Below are 18,281 nucleotides of genomic sequence, written 5' to 3'. Positions count from 1 at the left end.
TTCTCCACACTGGTAACAGTTAAGGTATAGGGATACTCATGTTTCACTCACCTTGCCTTCCTAAACTGCTGATTAGACAAAGCCATCAGCTCAGAAAGTTGTCTGTGCTCATCTAAACTTTCTTTGCCTTTCCCTCCCTTAACGGATAAACTGATGTTTTTCCACAAATAGTGTCTTATTATATTGAGCTACTTTAAGCATGTCAATTTTACCTGAGTCAGGCTTACTTTCCCAAACTTCACTAGCCAACAATTTATCACTCACCTTCCTCAGTTAGGGCTTTAACCTGAACACCAATTTTTAATTTTCTCTAGAGAAATATCTTCCTGAGCCTTATCTAACGCCAGAATCACTTCTGAGGTACCAGATAAACAGTTAAGAATTTTTTCCACATATGCACTGCTTCTTTGCACAGACAAACAGCCATCTTCCTCAGACAAACATTTGGAGAAACCCTCCATGGGCAAATCCTTGCCCCTAATAGACACAGGTTCAGGATTATATTTTTCCTGTGACTGGTTTATGTCATCAACTTGACTGAACAAAGTTTTAATATCATCCCCAATCAAAAGATCCTTAAGCAGTAACTTCCTTACAACAGCTATAACTTCATGTTTAACACTATTCCATTCAAGATGGATTCTGGCTAAAGGCACACTTACAGTAAACTCATACAGGATTACAATATTCACGCTCTTATTTGTGAAGTAATCTTCCTCTGACAGGATCTGCTTTAATAAGAGTGATGTTAGGGTATGTCTACACTATGAAATTACTCCGATTTTACAGAAGTCGATTTTTGAGAACAGATTGTATAAAGTCGAGTGCATGCGTCCACACTAAGCACATTAATTCGGCGGTGTGCATCCACAGTACCGTGGCAAGCGTCGACATTCCGAGCGGTGCACTGTGGGTAGCTATCCCTGCAGCCCATTGGAATTTGGCCCCATTGCTGAGCTTCCAATGCCTGATGGGGCCAAAAATTTGTCACGGGTGGTTATGGGTAAATGTGGTCAGTCAACCCTCCCTCCGTGAAAGCAACAACAGACAATCATTTTGCGCCCTTTTCCCTGGATTGCCCAAGCAGACGCCGTAGCATGGCACGTATGGAGCCCGTTCAGCTCACCGCAGCAGTTATGACCATTGTAAACGCATTATCGTGCAGTGTATGCAGAACCTGAAAAACAAGGCGAAGAGGCAACGTCAGCGTGGTGACAAGAGTGATGAGGACATGGACACAGGTTTCGCTAAAACCGTGGTCACTGGCAATTTGCAGATCAAGGTGTTAATGGGGCAGGCTCATGCCATGGAATGCCAATTCCGGGCCTGGGAAACAACCACAGAGTGGTGGGACTGCATAGTGTTGCAGGTTTGGGATGATTCCCAGTGGCGTAAGTGCACTTTCATAGAACTTTATGACTTGCTTTCCCCTGCCCTGAAGCACAAGAATACCAAGAGGAGAGCAGCCCTCACAGTTGAGAAGCGAGTGGCAATACCCCTGTGGAAGTTTGCAATGCCAGACAACTACCGGTCAGTCGGTAATCAGTTTGGAGTGGGCAAAATCTACTGTGGGGGTTGCTGTGATGCAAGTAGCCAATGTAATCATTGAGCTGCTGCTGTCAAAGGTAGTGACTCTGGGAACTGTGCAGGTCATACTAGATGGCTTTGCTGCAATGGGATTCCCTAACTGTGGTGGGACTATAGACGGAACGCATATCCCTATCTTGGGACCGGACCACCAGGGCAGCCAGTACTGGGTATTCAAGGGGTACTTTTCAGTGGTGCTGCAAACACTGGTGGATCACAAGGGACTTTTCAGCAGCATCAACGTGGGTTGGCCGGGAAAGGTTCATGATGCTCATGTCTTCAGGAACTCTGGTCTGTTTAAACGGCTGCAGGAAGGGATTTACTTCCCAGACCAGAAAATAACTGTTGGGGATGTTGAAATGCCTATAGTTATCCTTGGGGACCCAGCCTACCCCTTAATGCCCTGGCTCATGAAGCTGTACACAGGCACCCTGGACAGTAGTAAGGAGCCTTTCAGCTATAGGCTGAGCAAGTGCAGAATGGTGGTAGAGAGTGCATTTGGACGCTTAAAGGGTCGCTGGTGCAGTTTACTGACTCACTCAGACCTCAGCGAAACCTGTCGACTCCGCTTACTCTTCCTATTCAGGGATCGATTCAGGGATCGATTTATTGCGTCTCATTGAGACGTGATAAATCAATCCCTGATAGATCGATCACTATGCCAATCCAGCGGGTAGTGAAGATGTACCCTTAGAGTCAAACAACATACCAACATTGTTAAAACTGGATAGATTCTGTCCCCATCTTTGCTGTTGAGAGAAGCTGGCTTTTCAGGATGAATCAGTTCCTGTTGTTCCTTTATTCTCTTGAGCTGGAGCTTAAGTCTGTCCACTTTTGCCTTAGCTTCTAGTTCCTGCAATCGAATATATGCCGTTCTTTGTTCATGTTCAAAACACGGGTGTTCTCTTTCAGTAGCTTCTCCTTCCATATCAGCTGTTTTTTGCTTTTGTTCAAGTTTTAGCTACTGGTTTCTCACTGCAAGTCAAGCCTTGGAATTGGTGAAGCTTGAGAATCTGAAAAGTAGTAAGCAAGCTAGTGTCTATGTTGATTGACCTGCGGGAGACAAACTTGTCTATAGCCATTAGCAAAGAGGTTTTGGCATTATTATTTCATTGGTTTACTGTCTTTTAGTAGGGGCTAACCTTGCAGTGGCAAGTATCTGTAAGACAGCAAAGGTAGCTCATGTAGCAATCACTGGAAAGGCTTAAGTCTCCTGCAAAACTAATTTACACAAAGCTAGTATTAACAGATATTGTTGATGCCTAAGGCAGTGAGGACATTTTAAATACCACTCTAGACTTGGAGGAAGGGTAGACTATGTAAAACTACTAGTGGATCAAGTTCTGGCTTTTTGCCACATACGCAAGCACTCATGAAAAAAGTTTAATATTGGTATTTAGAATAAGAATTTTGTTTCTTAGCGTCTAAGTTTTAGTATTCGAATATTTTCTTAACAAAATACTGTTTAGCATATTTATCATGACGGGTGACTTCGGCCAGAAGATTTTACCTACAACATGAAAGGGTTGGTGTGTTGTTTTGTTTTTTGCTGATCCCTTGGTACAATGCAGTGGATGAACGAAAAAAAATCTGGTTTCTGCTGTTTTAGTCTTTCCTTCTTCCTCTGCATCTGGACCTTTACTGGTTTTATTTTAGCTTCCTTTTTTTATCTGTTTTTGCTGTTTCTCCAGAATAAGAAATTCCTCACTATAAGACCCAGAAGTGGTTTTTAAAAAAGGACTATTCCCATGAATAATAACCTAGTGCTTTAAATCCAGTAGTCTTGTGCACGTGTGGATGTTTTCAGGGCAGAGAAATCTAGACCCCACAACACCTTGAGCTCTGAAATCACAGCCAATGCACCAAGAGTTTATCTTGACTAGTATTTTAAAGGAGGCATCCCAAAAAAACCTATTTCCTAAATAGCCCTTGTGTTGGTGGCACATTTTTGTTTGAGTTAGAACTGAAATAACATTACAATATAACTTAAAGATGCACTGTGTTGATGCCACCTTTCAACTGAGACACAAAAATGAGGGTCTTGATCCACTTGTATCTTAATTTCATGGTACTTTTTGCAAGAATAGGTCTATTGATCCATGTCCTCGCAAAATTTGGATTGAGGAATTCTGTATACCAAAATTCCCCTTACAGGTTTTTTTCTTCATTTTCCATCTAAATAGTATTATAAAAAGCATTCTGAATTGTCATCTCCTCACTATGCTCTGAAGGCAGAGCATATGTTAATCTAGCCACTGTCAGATTTTTCTGGGGCGTCAAAATTATTAGAATCCTTTTCAAATGCTGTGAATTTGAACAAAAGGACTTCATTCTTTGTCTTTTTTCCCCAGTTTTACAGAATTGGTTTCTCAGATTCAGTCTTCAATATCCAAATTGGAAAGAATTTTAAAACCATGTTTCTGCACAATGTATTTGTCTATTACATATAATATCTAAGATTACTGTAACTGAAAGATTAGAGAAACATTTTTCATTATTTTATCAATGTACATTGTGCATTTGAAAGCACTTTGTGTGTAGACAGTGACTACATTCTGAGTGCCTTAAAGGTTGCCTGGGTAATTTTTGTGGGAGGTGCTTTCTTTTTCCCTATTCCCTTAACGTTTATTTTTTGTTTGGATGATTACAGTCTAAAATGTACACAGGAGGGAACAAAGTAGTGTTATCAAGGGCTTCTATTGATTGCAGCAGCTGTGGCAGGTTAGTCCACTAAGGCAACTGGAAATTGGATAAATGGTGTAAAGAACAGGGCAGAGAGTAATTCGGCATCTGGGGGGCTAGGTAGTAGGTACTTTCTTGGACTTGGCTATTCAAATTGTTAATGTTAACAACAAACCCAGGGATGTAGTTTTGGGACGTGTGTTGGTTTGATATTCTGGGACTCGCCCAAGAGCCGGGGAAGAGCAAAATCACTAAAGGAACTGCCATCTTTACCTGACTGACTAGATGGCTAGTCCTATACTAATAAGCCAGCCCACCTATTCAAGTCCTTTTGAGGAGCAGTTTCAATATTGGCATGGTGACTTGGGAAAATAGAAGATCTGAAGCTATTTTTAATTTATTTTAATTAATAAGATTTGAAGTTGAGTGTTTTTTATGCTATTATTGATTTCTTTGACAATCCCTTGTTGAAGGTTTTCCTTGTAAGCAATTCAAAAGGTGATCTCATTCAGTGCTTTTTAACTTTAGAGTTAATATATTTAACCTTCTTTCTAGTAAGTAATTGTTAATATGATAATCTATAGCAACATATAGTCTTTCCATCTTGTGAAAGATTAAACAATTCATATAAGAATTTTATATTGGAACAATTGGTTTCCTATGGAAAAAGATGTGTAAACTCCCAGATATCAATATCAGATGGCTCATGACTTGTAGCTTGAAAATATAATAAACTATACTCTGGCTGCCTCTAACAAGTTAATTTCCCAGGTGATGATTTAAAGGCTTCCTGCTTATGTGCAGAAGGGTTTAGTTAGCCTACCCCAGATAACAAAGATCATTGTTTGGTCAGTTTTAGGAGGTTATTTAAATATAACACAAACTCATCCTTTCATTTCATTTCTGCAATACAAGTGACAGATATTGGCACAGAGCCAGGGTGATCAAGGCCATTCAAATAGTTTATAAATACTACTTTTTATGTTATTTTCCATTCTTTAGGTAATAACTTCACCAAAGTTACTTCAAAGACCTTCAGCACTCTTTTGTTATTTCATTTTTTCCAGACATACATTTTAAAAAAATGGTAACCTATGTTGAGAGGTAAAGAAGCCATTATTGAAAGTGACAATAAAGTTGTTCGAACAGAAACCTTTCAGATAGTTTTATTCTTGGTACTTTATACCCTAATCTGTGTCCTAAAGAACAGCAAATCTGGTCGCCTTTAAGCTAATTCCGAAGTTTCACAAATAATCTCTACTTTAAATAGTTGGGCCTCTTGCCTTTTTTTTTTTTAACACTACAAAATGTCATGTTGTTTTCATCAAGAACAGTAGAAATCTGGCATGAATCCATATTCCCCTAAAACAGTCACATACAGTGTAGTTCAGAAGCAGTTGTATGACTACTGTTGGAGCTAATGTGTGCCCTTAGCATCTTCACTAAATATATGGATTTTATTTTTTTGGTTGACATTGAATGCAACAGCATAGCAGTCCCTGCAGGAATACATTATATTGAATCACTCTCCTAGTCTTAACAAGACAAATATTTCTGAGCCAGCCTTTGGGGGGACTTTACTAATAACTCTTTTTGTGGGGCATGCCACTCTTGCCTCACTTAACATCAGTATGTCTAATGTTACTTAGTTATTCCTTTCTCTGCTATTGCGTTTGTAGTTTTTTCATTCTCTGCTGAAGGAGTAAGAAACACAAAAGATAGCAGGCCTTAGGAGTTCCTTTTCTGATGTCTAACTCTCGCATCCTTGTCTTTCCTTGTGGAAGCTGAGATACAATCTCAGAAGTTCTCCTGTTTTTACAAAATGGGCTTTATCCTTGTATAATTTTGTCAGTCAGAGATAATGTTTTGACCAGAGCCGCGTCATTAGTAGGGAAACAGAAATCCCTTAAGAGAAGAGATTGTTAGATGCTGCATCAGGAACACAATAGTTAGGCATTCTGTATTTTCCACAAACTGAAACTAAACTGCTGTGTGAATTTAACAAGAAAAAGCTACATGCAGTCATAGGCAATGCATGGGGAGGCAAGTTGGTTCACGTGTCTCCCCCCAGATTTTTGCCAGGGTTTGCTGGCCCTGCTTATCATATAGTGTGGCTGCCGCCCCCCAAAATCATACCTCAGCTGCTGGAGCTGGCAAGCTGGGAGCTGTGGCCACTGGGCAAGGCGGCAGCAGCGAACATCTAGGAGCTGCGGGGAGAGGCTGCTGAGGGTGGAGGGGGGTTGTAAGGGGCCGTGACTTAAGCTGTTGGGGAAGAAAACATTTAAATTGTGCCCCCTTACTATCTGCAGGCACTAGTCATCTCTGTATGCAGTAAAAAGAAAAGGAGTACTTCTGGCACCTTAGAGACTAACCAATTTATTTGAGCATAAGCTTTCGTGAGCTACAGCTCACTTCATCAGATGCTGTAGCTCACAAACGCTTATGCTCAAATAAATTGGTTAGTCTCTAAGGTGCCACAAGTACTCCTTTTCTTTTTGCGAATACAGACTAACACGGCTGTTACTCTGAAATCTGTATGCAGTAGTTACTACACAGTATTTTCTGTTATAACCTACTGTTTTCAGCCTCTCAGATTTATCGGACTAACATTCCCGGTTGACATTTTTTGTGCTTGGCCTCTACTGGAAGGGGATATTTTTATATCTATGAACATAAATGGTTCAGCCATCCTTAAGTGAAAGGAAAGCATATGTGGGGAGAGGGATGCCCTGACATTAGCACCCCTCTTCCCCTCCCCCCCCCACCCCCAACGCACAGCAAGCAGAAGGCTCCCGGGAGCAGCTCCAAGGCAGAGGACAGGAGCAGCACATGGCAGTGGGGGAAGGAACAGCTGAACTGCTTGGCAATTGATAGCCTGCTGGGCTGCTACCGCACAGGAAGCTTAGGGGAGCTGATAGGGGGCCTTCTGGTCCACCCTGGTTCCAAGCCCCCACCAGCTAGCTCCAATGAGTTGCTCTTTCTGCAATCAGTGGACAAAGCAGACGGCTGCCAAACAATGTTATAAGGGAACATTGCACAACTTTAAACGAGCATGTTCTCTCATTTTTCAGCAATTAAACAACATTAACCGGGACATTGTTAAGTGAGGAGTTACTGTATATAATCACCTACTATGCTTTCTGTGGGACTCCAACCTCGTTCAGTGTACGGGATGGATGGTGCTCAGAGAATTAAGGTTGTGTAGTTCATGAAGCTGTTTCTGTATAACCTGTACCTCGTTTGTTGCTGAATTTGGAAGACGAGTAGTTAAATCAAGCAGGTGATTGTGGGAAAAGAAAGGATGGTCTGGAAGTATGGGCAGTTGAATGCCAACCTGGAAAACTGAATTCTGTCCTGGTCACTGCCACTGAAAATTAGTGGACATTGTTGATATTTTTGGCTTTAATCTCTCTGTGCCTATTACTTATTTATAGAATAAGGATATTTCCCTACCTCTTAAGAGTATTGTGAAGAGAAGTTCATTAAAGTTTGTGAAGCAGTGAGATGATATTGTGGTGGGCGCCACAGAAAAGTCTGAGGAAATTAGGAATTCTCTACTCCGTATAGAATTTGGATGGTATGCAGTAAATATACTATGCCACGTGTTGAATAATGAACATCCTCCATCCTGTGCATTGAGTGAGGCAGGGTCCAGTAGAAAAAAGTCTCTTATTAAATAACTGTATACTATCTCAGCAATGTATATGCACAAAGGACCCGAATTAAGGTTGTGTGGGCAACATTTATTAACGTTCGAGTGCTTGACTTCACAAGTTTAAGTCTTATTGTGTAATTTCCTAGTCTTAAATATCAGCAAACAAACAAACAAACAAAAAAGAAGCATGTGTGGATTCATACAAACTGAAAAAAAACAGAACTTCTAGCATGTGGAGAAATACTGACCATCCACATGGTTCACTGGCAGGATTGGAATCTTTAGATGCACAGACCTGTATCACTAGAGCTAATAGAGTGGAGTAACTGATAGCAGTAGCTGGCTTTTCTCTTTTGTGGATGAGACAATAAATGGGGTGGGTGGTTGAGGGCAGGGAAGGCACTTTGCCATTGGATTTCATGCTGTTTTCTAGGTAGCACAGGAACCCAGGGTTCTATTCCAGGTTCTGGGAGGGAGCATTATGTAGTAGTTACTGATGTTTCTTTCCCTGTCTAACACATCTGTCTCCTCTGCTGCTAACATGTATTCCAGTAGCCTTTTTCTGCCCCATCCACCCCTCCTCATCCTGCTGTCTGTCTGTCTTTATTCCTCACACTTCATCCTGCCTAGATCCTGTTTCTTCATTTCTCTCTTCTCTCACCAGCCTCTCTGCATCCCCCATCTCCTCACCCTTTTCATTCCAGACAAGTAGTTTCCTCCTCCTTTTTGGTGCCAGCAGCAGAAGCATGCGAGCAGCTGCAAGAAAGTCTCCTTCCTTTGTTTCATTATGTGGCACCGCAGCAACCCCTAGTAGTTAAAAAGAGCAATCGCAGGGAAGGGCTTGCTCGGCCTTTGGCTGGAGCATGCTCAATACAGACAGAATATACCTGCCAAATTCTTAACAAGTCTCTACAGAGCAATGTATTTTTCCTTAACCTAATTCTGAGAAGTGACTGAACTGTTTTTGCTAAAATGTTCCCAGCAAAAAAAATTCAGCCTAAGGTGTAGACACAGCTTGGAAAATTTCAGTCTAAAAGTTGAAGTTTTGGAAGTTACAAGTAATTAAAACACTGATTTCATGAAGGAAAATGTTAGGCAGCCTTAACTATAGGCATTACCATTAGTGCTGTCTAATTAAAAAAATAAATAGTATCAGGTAGTAGTTGCTGGAAACTTATATATGTATGGTATCTTATGGTACTGTGTATTAATCTGTGTGTGCCATGTAAACAGACTCCATAAGTCAATTACAAAAAGAGAAAGCTGAACAATGTATTTATATATTTGTGAAACTCACAACATATTGCAATGTTACTGTGGTTGAAGTGCAACACAATGCAAAAACATACACTAGTACATTTAATTATAAAATGAATTATTTCAGGAGAAAACAACTTATGTCATACAATGAGAAATTCTATATAAAATACATAGTAAAAAGATTATTAAAATATGTACTATTAATGCAACTCAGTGTATTTCTTGAGAAACATCTTGTGAATTACTATCATTACTGTGTGAGGTATTAGCACCTTGAAGAGGAACCAACTTGTTACCATATAGTGTGATTATAACATTAAAATACGAACCATAGGGAGAAGTAATTACTTGCCTTAGAGGAATGTGTGATCATGTAATTAGACCATGTCCTAATTCAAGAGGGGGCAGAGTTAAGGTTGTGTATACTACTTTAGCTTTGGCATTTCCTGACCTGTGTGTGACTAACCATATAACCTTAATGTCCTCTTAACATAGTTATTTTAATGGAATAAGTGTTAAATTATGTTTTACATGGTCACTTATTGTATCTGAATTGCCTGTAAAATTATTAGCCTTCATTGGCACATCTAAATCAGAATTTAATTATTACTGTCTAATTTCCATGAGGCCATGGGAGCAATGAAAATACATTTTTCACAGCACAATCTAGAAATCTTTTTTGTATCAGACTTTAGTTCAGCTTTATGTGTATATATAAAATATAAAGAAGAATAAAAAAGTCATCTCTAGGTATCTTCTTGATAAATTATTAGAGGAAAAAATGTTATGGTTAACTATTAGTTCTAGCTAAAAAAAATACATTGTATTAACTGGAAATTGTTTGGCAGGCAATTGTCCTTTGCTTTCGACTTCACTTCACAAAAGATAATATCACAAATAACACTGCTGCAGCTACAGTGCGACAAGTAGTTACTGTCGTTTTTGAGAGAGTGGTTTCTGAAGACGAACGATACAAAGGTAAATGTTTTCCTTTTGTTTATGTGTATTTTAACCTGTTTTCTAGAGCTGTATTTAAAAACACAGAAATAGTTACCTTGCCAGGATTCTGAAATATATAAATATATTGAAGAACACAAAGTTTCTAAATGCTGCAAAAATTGTAGGCATAGCTCATTCACTTTTGTTGGGTGGGATGCACTTTTACCCCTGTGTTTTCGCAGAATCTAATATAATGCATTCTTGATCCTGATTCATGATGAGATCCTCATGCCCTCTCCAGTCCCTTTATATTGCATAAACAGGCCAGAGTGGTGTAAAGCTCTAAAAGCTAGGACAGAATTTCCCCAATGCAGAGACTACAGAAAACAGCCTTAAGGCTAGGGTTTGCAAGGCAGTCATTGGGTGGAGGCTGGGGGTAAGATGGCCAGGTTGTGGCAGGACCACAGCAGGTAGAACTGTGGAGATTGAGTAGTTCAGTGACTCGTAGGTAGCTAGGAACAGGCTGCTGTAATTTAGGAAAAACCCTAAAACCCTACATTATGTTGGAAGGCTGTGGAGTGGCCCCGAATTGGGTGAGCACAAAGGTGGCTTAAAGTTACCATGTCTCTTCCTTCTTCGGGCCATGAGTTCAGTGTTTCACAGCACAGAATCTTACCATGGGTCTCTTAGCACGGCTGTAATAGAAAAAAAAATTACTCTAGTGTTCCTGTTAATCTTGTTGTTCCGAAATAAAATAGGTTAAAATAGTATCTTAAGTAATCATTAATAAAAGTATATTTATATAACTTAGTCTTAGATCGTTTAGAGTAAATATCTTTAACTAAATTTTGTGAATATAAGTAATTGACTAAGGAACCCCTATTTTAAAGGAATACTCATTAGTAATAATGAATAAAAATCTGACCTTTATTTTTGAAACTTCTTAGTGGAACAATTACCTGTTTGTGCAACTATTTGTCTTATAGGCATAGATACTTGCTTTTGAACATCCTTTTGTTCAAACTTTTTTTTTTTTACACAGATGTTATTGAACAACCAGTACCAGTTCCAGGAAACAGTAACAGAAGATCTGTCAGTACTCTGAAACCATGCGCTAAAGATGCGTATATGCTTTTTCAGGTATTGGTAGATATTTTTTAGGATTTGTGCTTAATAACTCTGCAGTTCTGAACAGTTGCTTTTTATTTCTGAAAAGCAGATGACGTTTCATAGCTGACGTTTTAATTTTTTTTTATAGTAGAGATGTGGGTCATGTGTTTACCAATAGATATTAAGGAATATTGTATTAGTAAAAGTTAAATATTTGGTAATTTTCCATTGCATAACTAAATTGTTGGAGATTATAGTAATTAAGCACTTGTGTGACCAACAGGATTTTACCAATATAGTATCATATTTTCTTAATTCAGTTTGATAGACAAATATGATAATGATCTATTAAGAGACTATTACACTAACACATAGCTTATTTTTAAACATTTCCTTTTGGATTCTATTTTTGCGCATGCAAGTCGTCTTTATGATAAAAGTGCACCTTGTTAGAAATCGTATGGACATCATGCCTATTATTAGAGCCCAGAGTTTTCAATCCTCCTTTTGTATGGTTATATCGTCCTTTTGTATGGTTATCAACAATTATGTATTCTTTCCCGGAGAAGTGATGGGAAACTGAAGATAAGGTGAATGTTGGGAGACGCTTAAAATAAGATGTGGAACTGGCTTATACTAATGACTCCATGTCAATAAGCATACTAATTTCAGGAGCTTGCTTTTTTAATTTTTGTTTTAACCAAATACTAGAAGCCAGATAAAACTAGAGTATGTTGCATTACCAATTACAATAACACTATGAAGTTTACAGTGAAAATGGTCTATAGTGTGTGTTAGAGCAGTCAGAAGCTTGCTGATTTATCTAACCTGTTGATCAAGATGTTTTGTTTACTCCTGCTTTCAAAAGACTTATTTATATGCAGTATTTTTTTGTTCCTAACATCATATTAATCTTGTCCCGTATTTAGTATGTGTACATATGTATTTATATATTTAAGGGGAAAGTTAACTTCAGGTTGGAAAAGAATAGTTAATTACTCAGAAGGAAGAGAACTTATGTGATATTTGTTTCTCAGGATCTTTGCCAGTTGGTTAATGCTGATGCTCCTTACTGGCTGGTGGGTATGACAGAAATGACCCGGACATTTGGCCTTGAACTTCTTGAGTCAGTCCTCAATGATTTTCCTCAAGTGTTTTTACAAGTAAGTTATTTCATAAGGAGGTGGGGAGAAGAGCCCTTCGTTTTCATGAGAACATCCTTTCCATTGGGCCTCTCTCTCCTATTAAATATAACTTCTGAAAGTGAAAATTAACACACTTTTACATCAGAGTTTTAGTAAGATAAACTTTGACTATTTGAAAGTGGCTACAATTTTTAGTTTGTGCTTATTGGCATTCTGTTTATCCTTTCCTAAAAGATACAGTTGTCCTTTTTCTTTTTTCTGTGTAGAGCACACATCTCTGATTTTGTTCATTTGGGGGTATATGTATATATATTTGTGATTGTTTATATGTAAGTACATGCAATGTGTAATTCTCTATAAACCATAAATCTCTTCTTAAGTTTCCTTTGTCAAGGTGTGTGCCAAGCAATGACATTTTTTGTCCTTCTGCATGATCGTTTGATGCTTTTGAAGCTATTCTTTCAGAATATGGAAGATATATTGTGGCATCACTGTTCCCACAGCAACCCTAACTTGGTCCCTCTTACACAAAACTGTAGGAACCATTATTTTTTAATTTACATGACTTTGGTGCATGGAAACACTCAATCATAACCTTGCAGTAATCCATTTAATAGAGACTTGGCAAATTCAGAAGCAAGGTATATGTCATGTATTGGTAGATTAGTTTAATTTACCAACCACAGGGAAAAGGAATGTAGTGTGTTTTATCATGTTTTCCTTCCTGCATGCCTCCTTTCCATTCCCTCAGCACATAACTTACATCAACATTTATATTACTTCTGAATTAGGCCACATATATGTTCATAGTACTAAGATGCATTCTAAATATGAAGAATGTATTTTTTTCTATAAAATCAAATAATTAATCAGGAATTGGACAGAGAATAATAACTGACATCTTTCCATGTAACATCATCATCTCCAATGTTTTAATTTCCATTTTCTCAACTATTGGATTACCTAAATAAAAATGGTTATGGCTATAGGCTTAGGTACTGATAGCTACTAAAGAAAGTCTCCTTTTAAATCCTGGAATTGATGATGATTTTAATTTTATGTAACTCATTGTTAACATTTTTTTTTTCTTTACAGCATCAAGAATTTAGTTTCCTCCTTAAAGAGAGGGTTTGCCCTCTTGTGATAAAGCTATTCTCCCCAAATATCAAGTTCAGACAGGGTTCCAGCACATCATCCTCACCTGCACCAGTGGAAAAACCATATTTTCCTATCTGCATGCGCTTGCTGAGAGTAGTCTCTGTTTTGATCAAGCAGTTTTACAGTTTGCTGGTAAGAATATGTTCAAGTATTCCTTTCACAGATCTACACTCATGGGTGTATGCATGCACTCTGCACCATGATGTGTTAGGTGCTTATAAATGTCAACTTACTAATGGTTACAGCTGTAAACACTTTCAGTATAGTTTTCAGTATTTACATGTTCATGAACTGTTTTGTGTTTGTGGACAATACAACCATCCTTATTCAAATGGAATAGACTCAAACTTTAAGATCAGAAGGGACCATCATGATCACCTAGTCTGACCTGCACACAGCCTCTCCCACCTATTCCTGTAGTGGACCCATAAATTCTGGTTGAGTTACGGAAGCCCTCAAATCTTTATTTTGAAGACTTCACGTTACAGAGAATCTACCATTTACTCTAATTCAAGCCAGCAAGTGGCCTGTGTCTCATGTTGCAGAGGAAGGTGACCCTCCCCCTCCCAGACTCTCTACCAACCTGACCTGGGGAAAAATTCCTTCCCATTCCCAAATAGGGTCATCAGTTAGACCCTTAGCACGTGGGCAAGGCCTGCCAGCTAAACATCTGAGAGAGAATTCTCTGTAATAACTCAGAACCTTCCCCCTCTACTGTCCCCTCTCCAGCTGTTGCACATATTTGCTAATAGCAGTCATGGAAGGGCCATGTGCCATTCTAGGCAAGCTCAATGTACCATTCCCTCCATAATCTTAACAAGCTCAGTCTTAAAACAAGTTAGTTTTTTGCCTAGTATATATGGAATTCCTTCTCATAAGTAAGGATTTACACACTTACACAGTCAGATATGGAAAGTACTGCTGGCTTTTCCTGGGTCCAGAACAAAATCAGAACGGTAAAAGTAAAATAAAATATTCCCTCAGGTAAAAGTGTTCAGGCAACTAAATTTAATGTATGTGCAGGAAGGAAGAAAGAAGGAATTGGTTCTGCAGTGTTCTGAGTTGTCATCTCCTGATGTCATACAACATTCAAACTTATTCAAAATGACTGCCATCTCCCATTACTTTTAATGTGACTGAAACTTTGCTACTCTCAGTAAAGAAAACAGCTCTTTCCCTAAAGCCCTGGGGAAATGAGGGTGCTCAAATAAAGATGGCAGCAGTTTTTCAATGGGACATGAGCCATGCTACTATCAGTGAAGATGGCTGCTCTCTGTTCTCAAAATGTGAGTCAGTTGGAAGCATTAAAACATCAGAGGGAAAATGTGTGTAAGAAGATGTGGGAGAAAAGACTAAAGAGGAGTGTGGAGAACAGAAAGTTGGGTGCTGCAAGGGAGAGATGAATGAATAATCACTCCATCCTACGGAGACTTCCCCCCCATCCCCTTCCAAGAGGATATCAGGGACAGGAGAACTAAACCACCCTGTGACAGGTGCAACTTACCACTCTGGCACCTCCTGCTGGCTGTCAGGGAAATGAGCTCTGCTTGTCTGGGCGCCCTCCTCTGATGGTGTCTTGCCACTGTCACTTTTGTTCCAGGATCCACGCTACTCCCAGGACTGTAGCATCCTCTTCAGTGACACTGTCCTCCTGCTGTGCCACACTCTGTGTTCTCCCCCCTTTCAGGGGACCTGCAATCTCTGTCCAGCAACTCCCTCAATGGCAACTGCAGTCCATTGTCTTGGGGCCGCTTCCCAGGCAGCTCCAGCACCCTCTTCTGTCCTTACCTTAGGGCCTCAGTTTGCAGGTTCTAATAGCCAGCCAGGAGCTCTCTCTAGATCCCCTGGTCCCAGCTTACTGCACTGCTCTGTCTCAGGTGCTGGCACTCCTCCTTCCTGCTAGGAGCTTGGTCTTCTCCCTTCAAGCTCCTGTCAGTTACTGAACTCTGCTCTGCCCTGCAGCCCTTCTTATATGAGCCTGTCAGGCAGGCCATGATTGGCTGCTCCTCTCAGCCCCTTTTTAATTGGCTGTTTCCAGCACAGTCTCCATAGGGCTGCTTTTAACCCCTTTTCTGCAAGTGAGGGGCAGCCATCCCATCAAACACCCCTAAAGGAACTGTTGCTTATGCCTTCTCTTTGCTTCATCCTTGCCCATTTCCCAGCTAGAGGATGTTAGAAGAAGGTGGAATTTAAACCACCTAAAGAACTTGTATTAGTAAGTCAGGCTGTCTCCTGTAGTTGCTGTTTTTGAGGGAGTTGTATTCTGTCCTTAAACTATTTCCCTGTAAAGTCCTTGTGAAAATTATTTACTTTTTTTAAATAAAAGTTGTTTCCTAATAGACATCAGTAGAACAAACAGATGTATGATATAGAGAAATGTGTTACTTCTAATACTACAGAGATTTGTAAAGGGAGAGATGTTGGGAGGGATCTTTGTTTGCTCCTCCCAGCACCCAATCCCCATTAACCTCAACTAATGCTGTTTGTTCAGCAGCAAATACTTTTCCCTTATCAGACCTCCATGAAGAGAATCACAGCTCTCACGAAAGCTTATGCCCAAATAAATTTGTTAGTCTTTAAGGTGCCACAAGTACTCCTAACTCTTGATGTTTTTCTTTCTGCAGTTCTGACACTTGACTCATGCTTCAGTTTATTTAAATCCTTTGATTTATTAGCACCTTATGTTTATGAAGATTTTGCAAAAAATTGGATAAGGTAAAGGACTTACAAGATCAGGGTGAGAGTACAAAGTCCCTGACCCTGGAGTTGTTAAAGATTTCATACTCCATTGTGAAATAGAAATCCTGGAGAAAAATATTAACTCTTGAAATATGAGGCTGACTGTTAGGTTCTTCAATGTTTTCTGGTAGTCCTAACTCCTGTGATATTTTTCCTTTTAAATTTTGTTGGGGAAAAAAAGGATAGTTGAGAAGCTTGAGACACCTGTACCTAAAGTTTGAAATACCTAGTACTTGAATTATTTTAGTCTTTTGTGATCTGATATTTTTTTAATTGCTTGGTCTCATTCCTCATTTGAAAATATAAGTAAAATGAATGTAGGCTCAGAGATGAAGAGAGATTTAGGAATCATTCATAAAGAGTTAATAATTGAAATATGTATGTATTTACAAAGGGCTTTAACTAAGAGCTGGGATAAAATAGCCACTTAAGAAGTTAATGGTGAGGAAAAAATTTGCATGAAAAATGGGCCACAAATGTAATACATACATGTAGCTGAGTCAGCTTATGTTGTATACTTTTGAATTTGTAGTTCTTTATTAAAGAAAATTGCAAAGAATAAACATATTCAGTATTATGTGAGAGCTCTGAAGCTGTATGCAGAGGTCTAAATGAAAATACAGGTATATGAGTAGAAGGGAGAGAGGAATCCCTTTATAATGGAACTTAGCTGGTACAGCCCTATTCTTCATGGCAGGTGCCCATGTTGTGTAAAAGCACACAAATCTAAAACCCTTGTTAACTCTTAGATTTCAAGAATTTAATTTCCATGGAAATGGAGTTATCATCTAATGGCTAGTAGATGGGTCAGATTTTAAAGCATGTTGATGGAGCAATGAAAGGAAGCTGGTTCTGGTATTGCCATTGCCTATGCTAAACCTGTTAATGTTTATGAAAGGTAGGAGATTAAATTCCCTTTTAAAAAAATATCCCCACATATTTTCACTTCTGTATATAATGTAGGGGGGAGGGCAAGGCAGGCAAATGTGGCCTTCTTTGGGTACCACATAAACCAATTCAATCTGCCATGGACTGAGTTCCCAGTGACTAAACCAGAAATTCCACGTCTCACTGAGTAGTGGAGATATGCTAGATAATCACTGGAATGAAAAAGAGTATCCATAAAGAAGTAATATCCATCTGGTTCTGCTGCCTTGCAGCCCGTTCTTGGTTGAACAAAAGCTAGAGGAGGAAACTCTGAACCCAATATGCAGTGGAGAAAACAGGCAGGTGTTACTGTAACTTAGCTCTGTCTTCTGGCATCTCCCCAGCATCTGTGCTGGCTTCTAGACATTTTGGTCCCCAAGGCTTTTGGTTGAGTCATTACTGCTGAGAGGACAGGCTTTGGTTCTAAAGCAAGCATCTGCCTCTCTATTTTTGATGCTTAGGCCTACACGCCAAAGGTTTGGGTGTGATGGTCGCCCTCTTCAAACTCTCTTATTGGAGTATCAGGACAATGTGCACTGGTATGTCAAATGGCCTAAAGGAGGTCAGTGACCTTAGAAAGTCTGCGGTCGTGGATTGAAAGCTGGAGAAGTTTGACTTTTATGTGGCCACTCTTTTTGGCACAGACTCTCTGCACGACATGCATTACTGCTTTTTTGGCAAAGAAAAAACAAACAAGACTGCCATGACCACGTTGTGGGTTTTGCAGTCAAAAATTCACTAGCATCCAAATTCTAATGTTCTGTTGCAACATCTTAACATTCTTAAACACAAATGTCTTCATAGGCTTTGCCCTCTATAGTGGATGAGTGATGGATGCATTCCAAAGGACTTTCTTTATGGAGAACTTGTGGATGCTCCAAGACCACTGGGATGACCTAGGCTTGAGGTCAAGGACATTTGCAAGCGGGATTTGAAAACTTTCAACATTGACACTGCAAGCTGAGAAGAGGTAGCTAGCAACAGGTTACACCGGAGTGCTGCTCTGCATCATGGAGTCAAAGAGGTTAATGGGAGGTGGTTGAGAGGGAAAGTGAAGAGAGCAAAGAGGAAAGCGCAGC

At 39.5% G+C, this 18,281-nt stretch overlaps 1 protein-coding gene across 11 annotated transcripts in view; it reads left to right on the top strand.

The window, feature by feature from the left end:
- The window catches only part of MON2 (MON2 homolog, regulator of endosome-to-Golgi trafficking), a 157,514-nt gene that overhangs the window by 31,483 nt on the left and 107,750 nt on the right, over positions 1 to 18,281 (top strand). For 10 of the 11 annotated variants that reach the window (XM_073327927.1, XM_073327918.1, XM_073327920.1 and 7 more), the window contains 4 exons: positions 10,033 to 10,162; positions 11,166 to 11,263; positions 12,271 to 12,396; positions 13,474 to 13,668. In XM_073327927.1, coding sequence (XP_073184028.1) covers positions 10,033 to 10,162; positions 11,166 to 11,263; positions 12,271 to 12,396; positions 13,474 to 13,668 — 549 coding nt within the window. The remainder of the gene's footprint in view (positions 1 to 10,032; positions 10,163 to 11,165; positions 11,264 to 12,270; positions 12,397 to 13,473; positions 13,669 to 18,281) is intronic. The other variant, XM_073327923.1, reaches the window with a different exon arrangement.

The sequence above is a fragment of the Lepidochelys kempii genome, chromosome 1 (genome assembly GCF_965140265.1).
Source record: "Lepidochelys kempii isolate rLepKem1 chromosome 1, rLepKem1.hap2, whole genome shotgun sequence".
NCBI lineage: Eukaryota > Metazoa > Chordata > Testudines > Cheloniidae > Lepidochelys > Lepidochelys kempii.
This window is presented reverse-complemented; position numbering and strand designations above follow the sequence as displayed.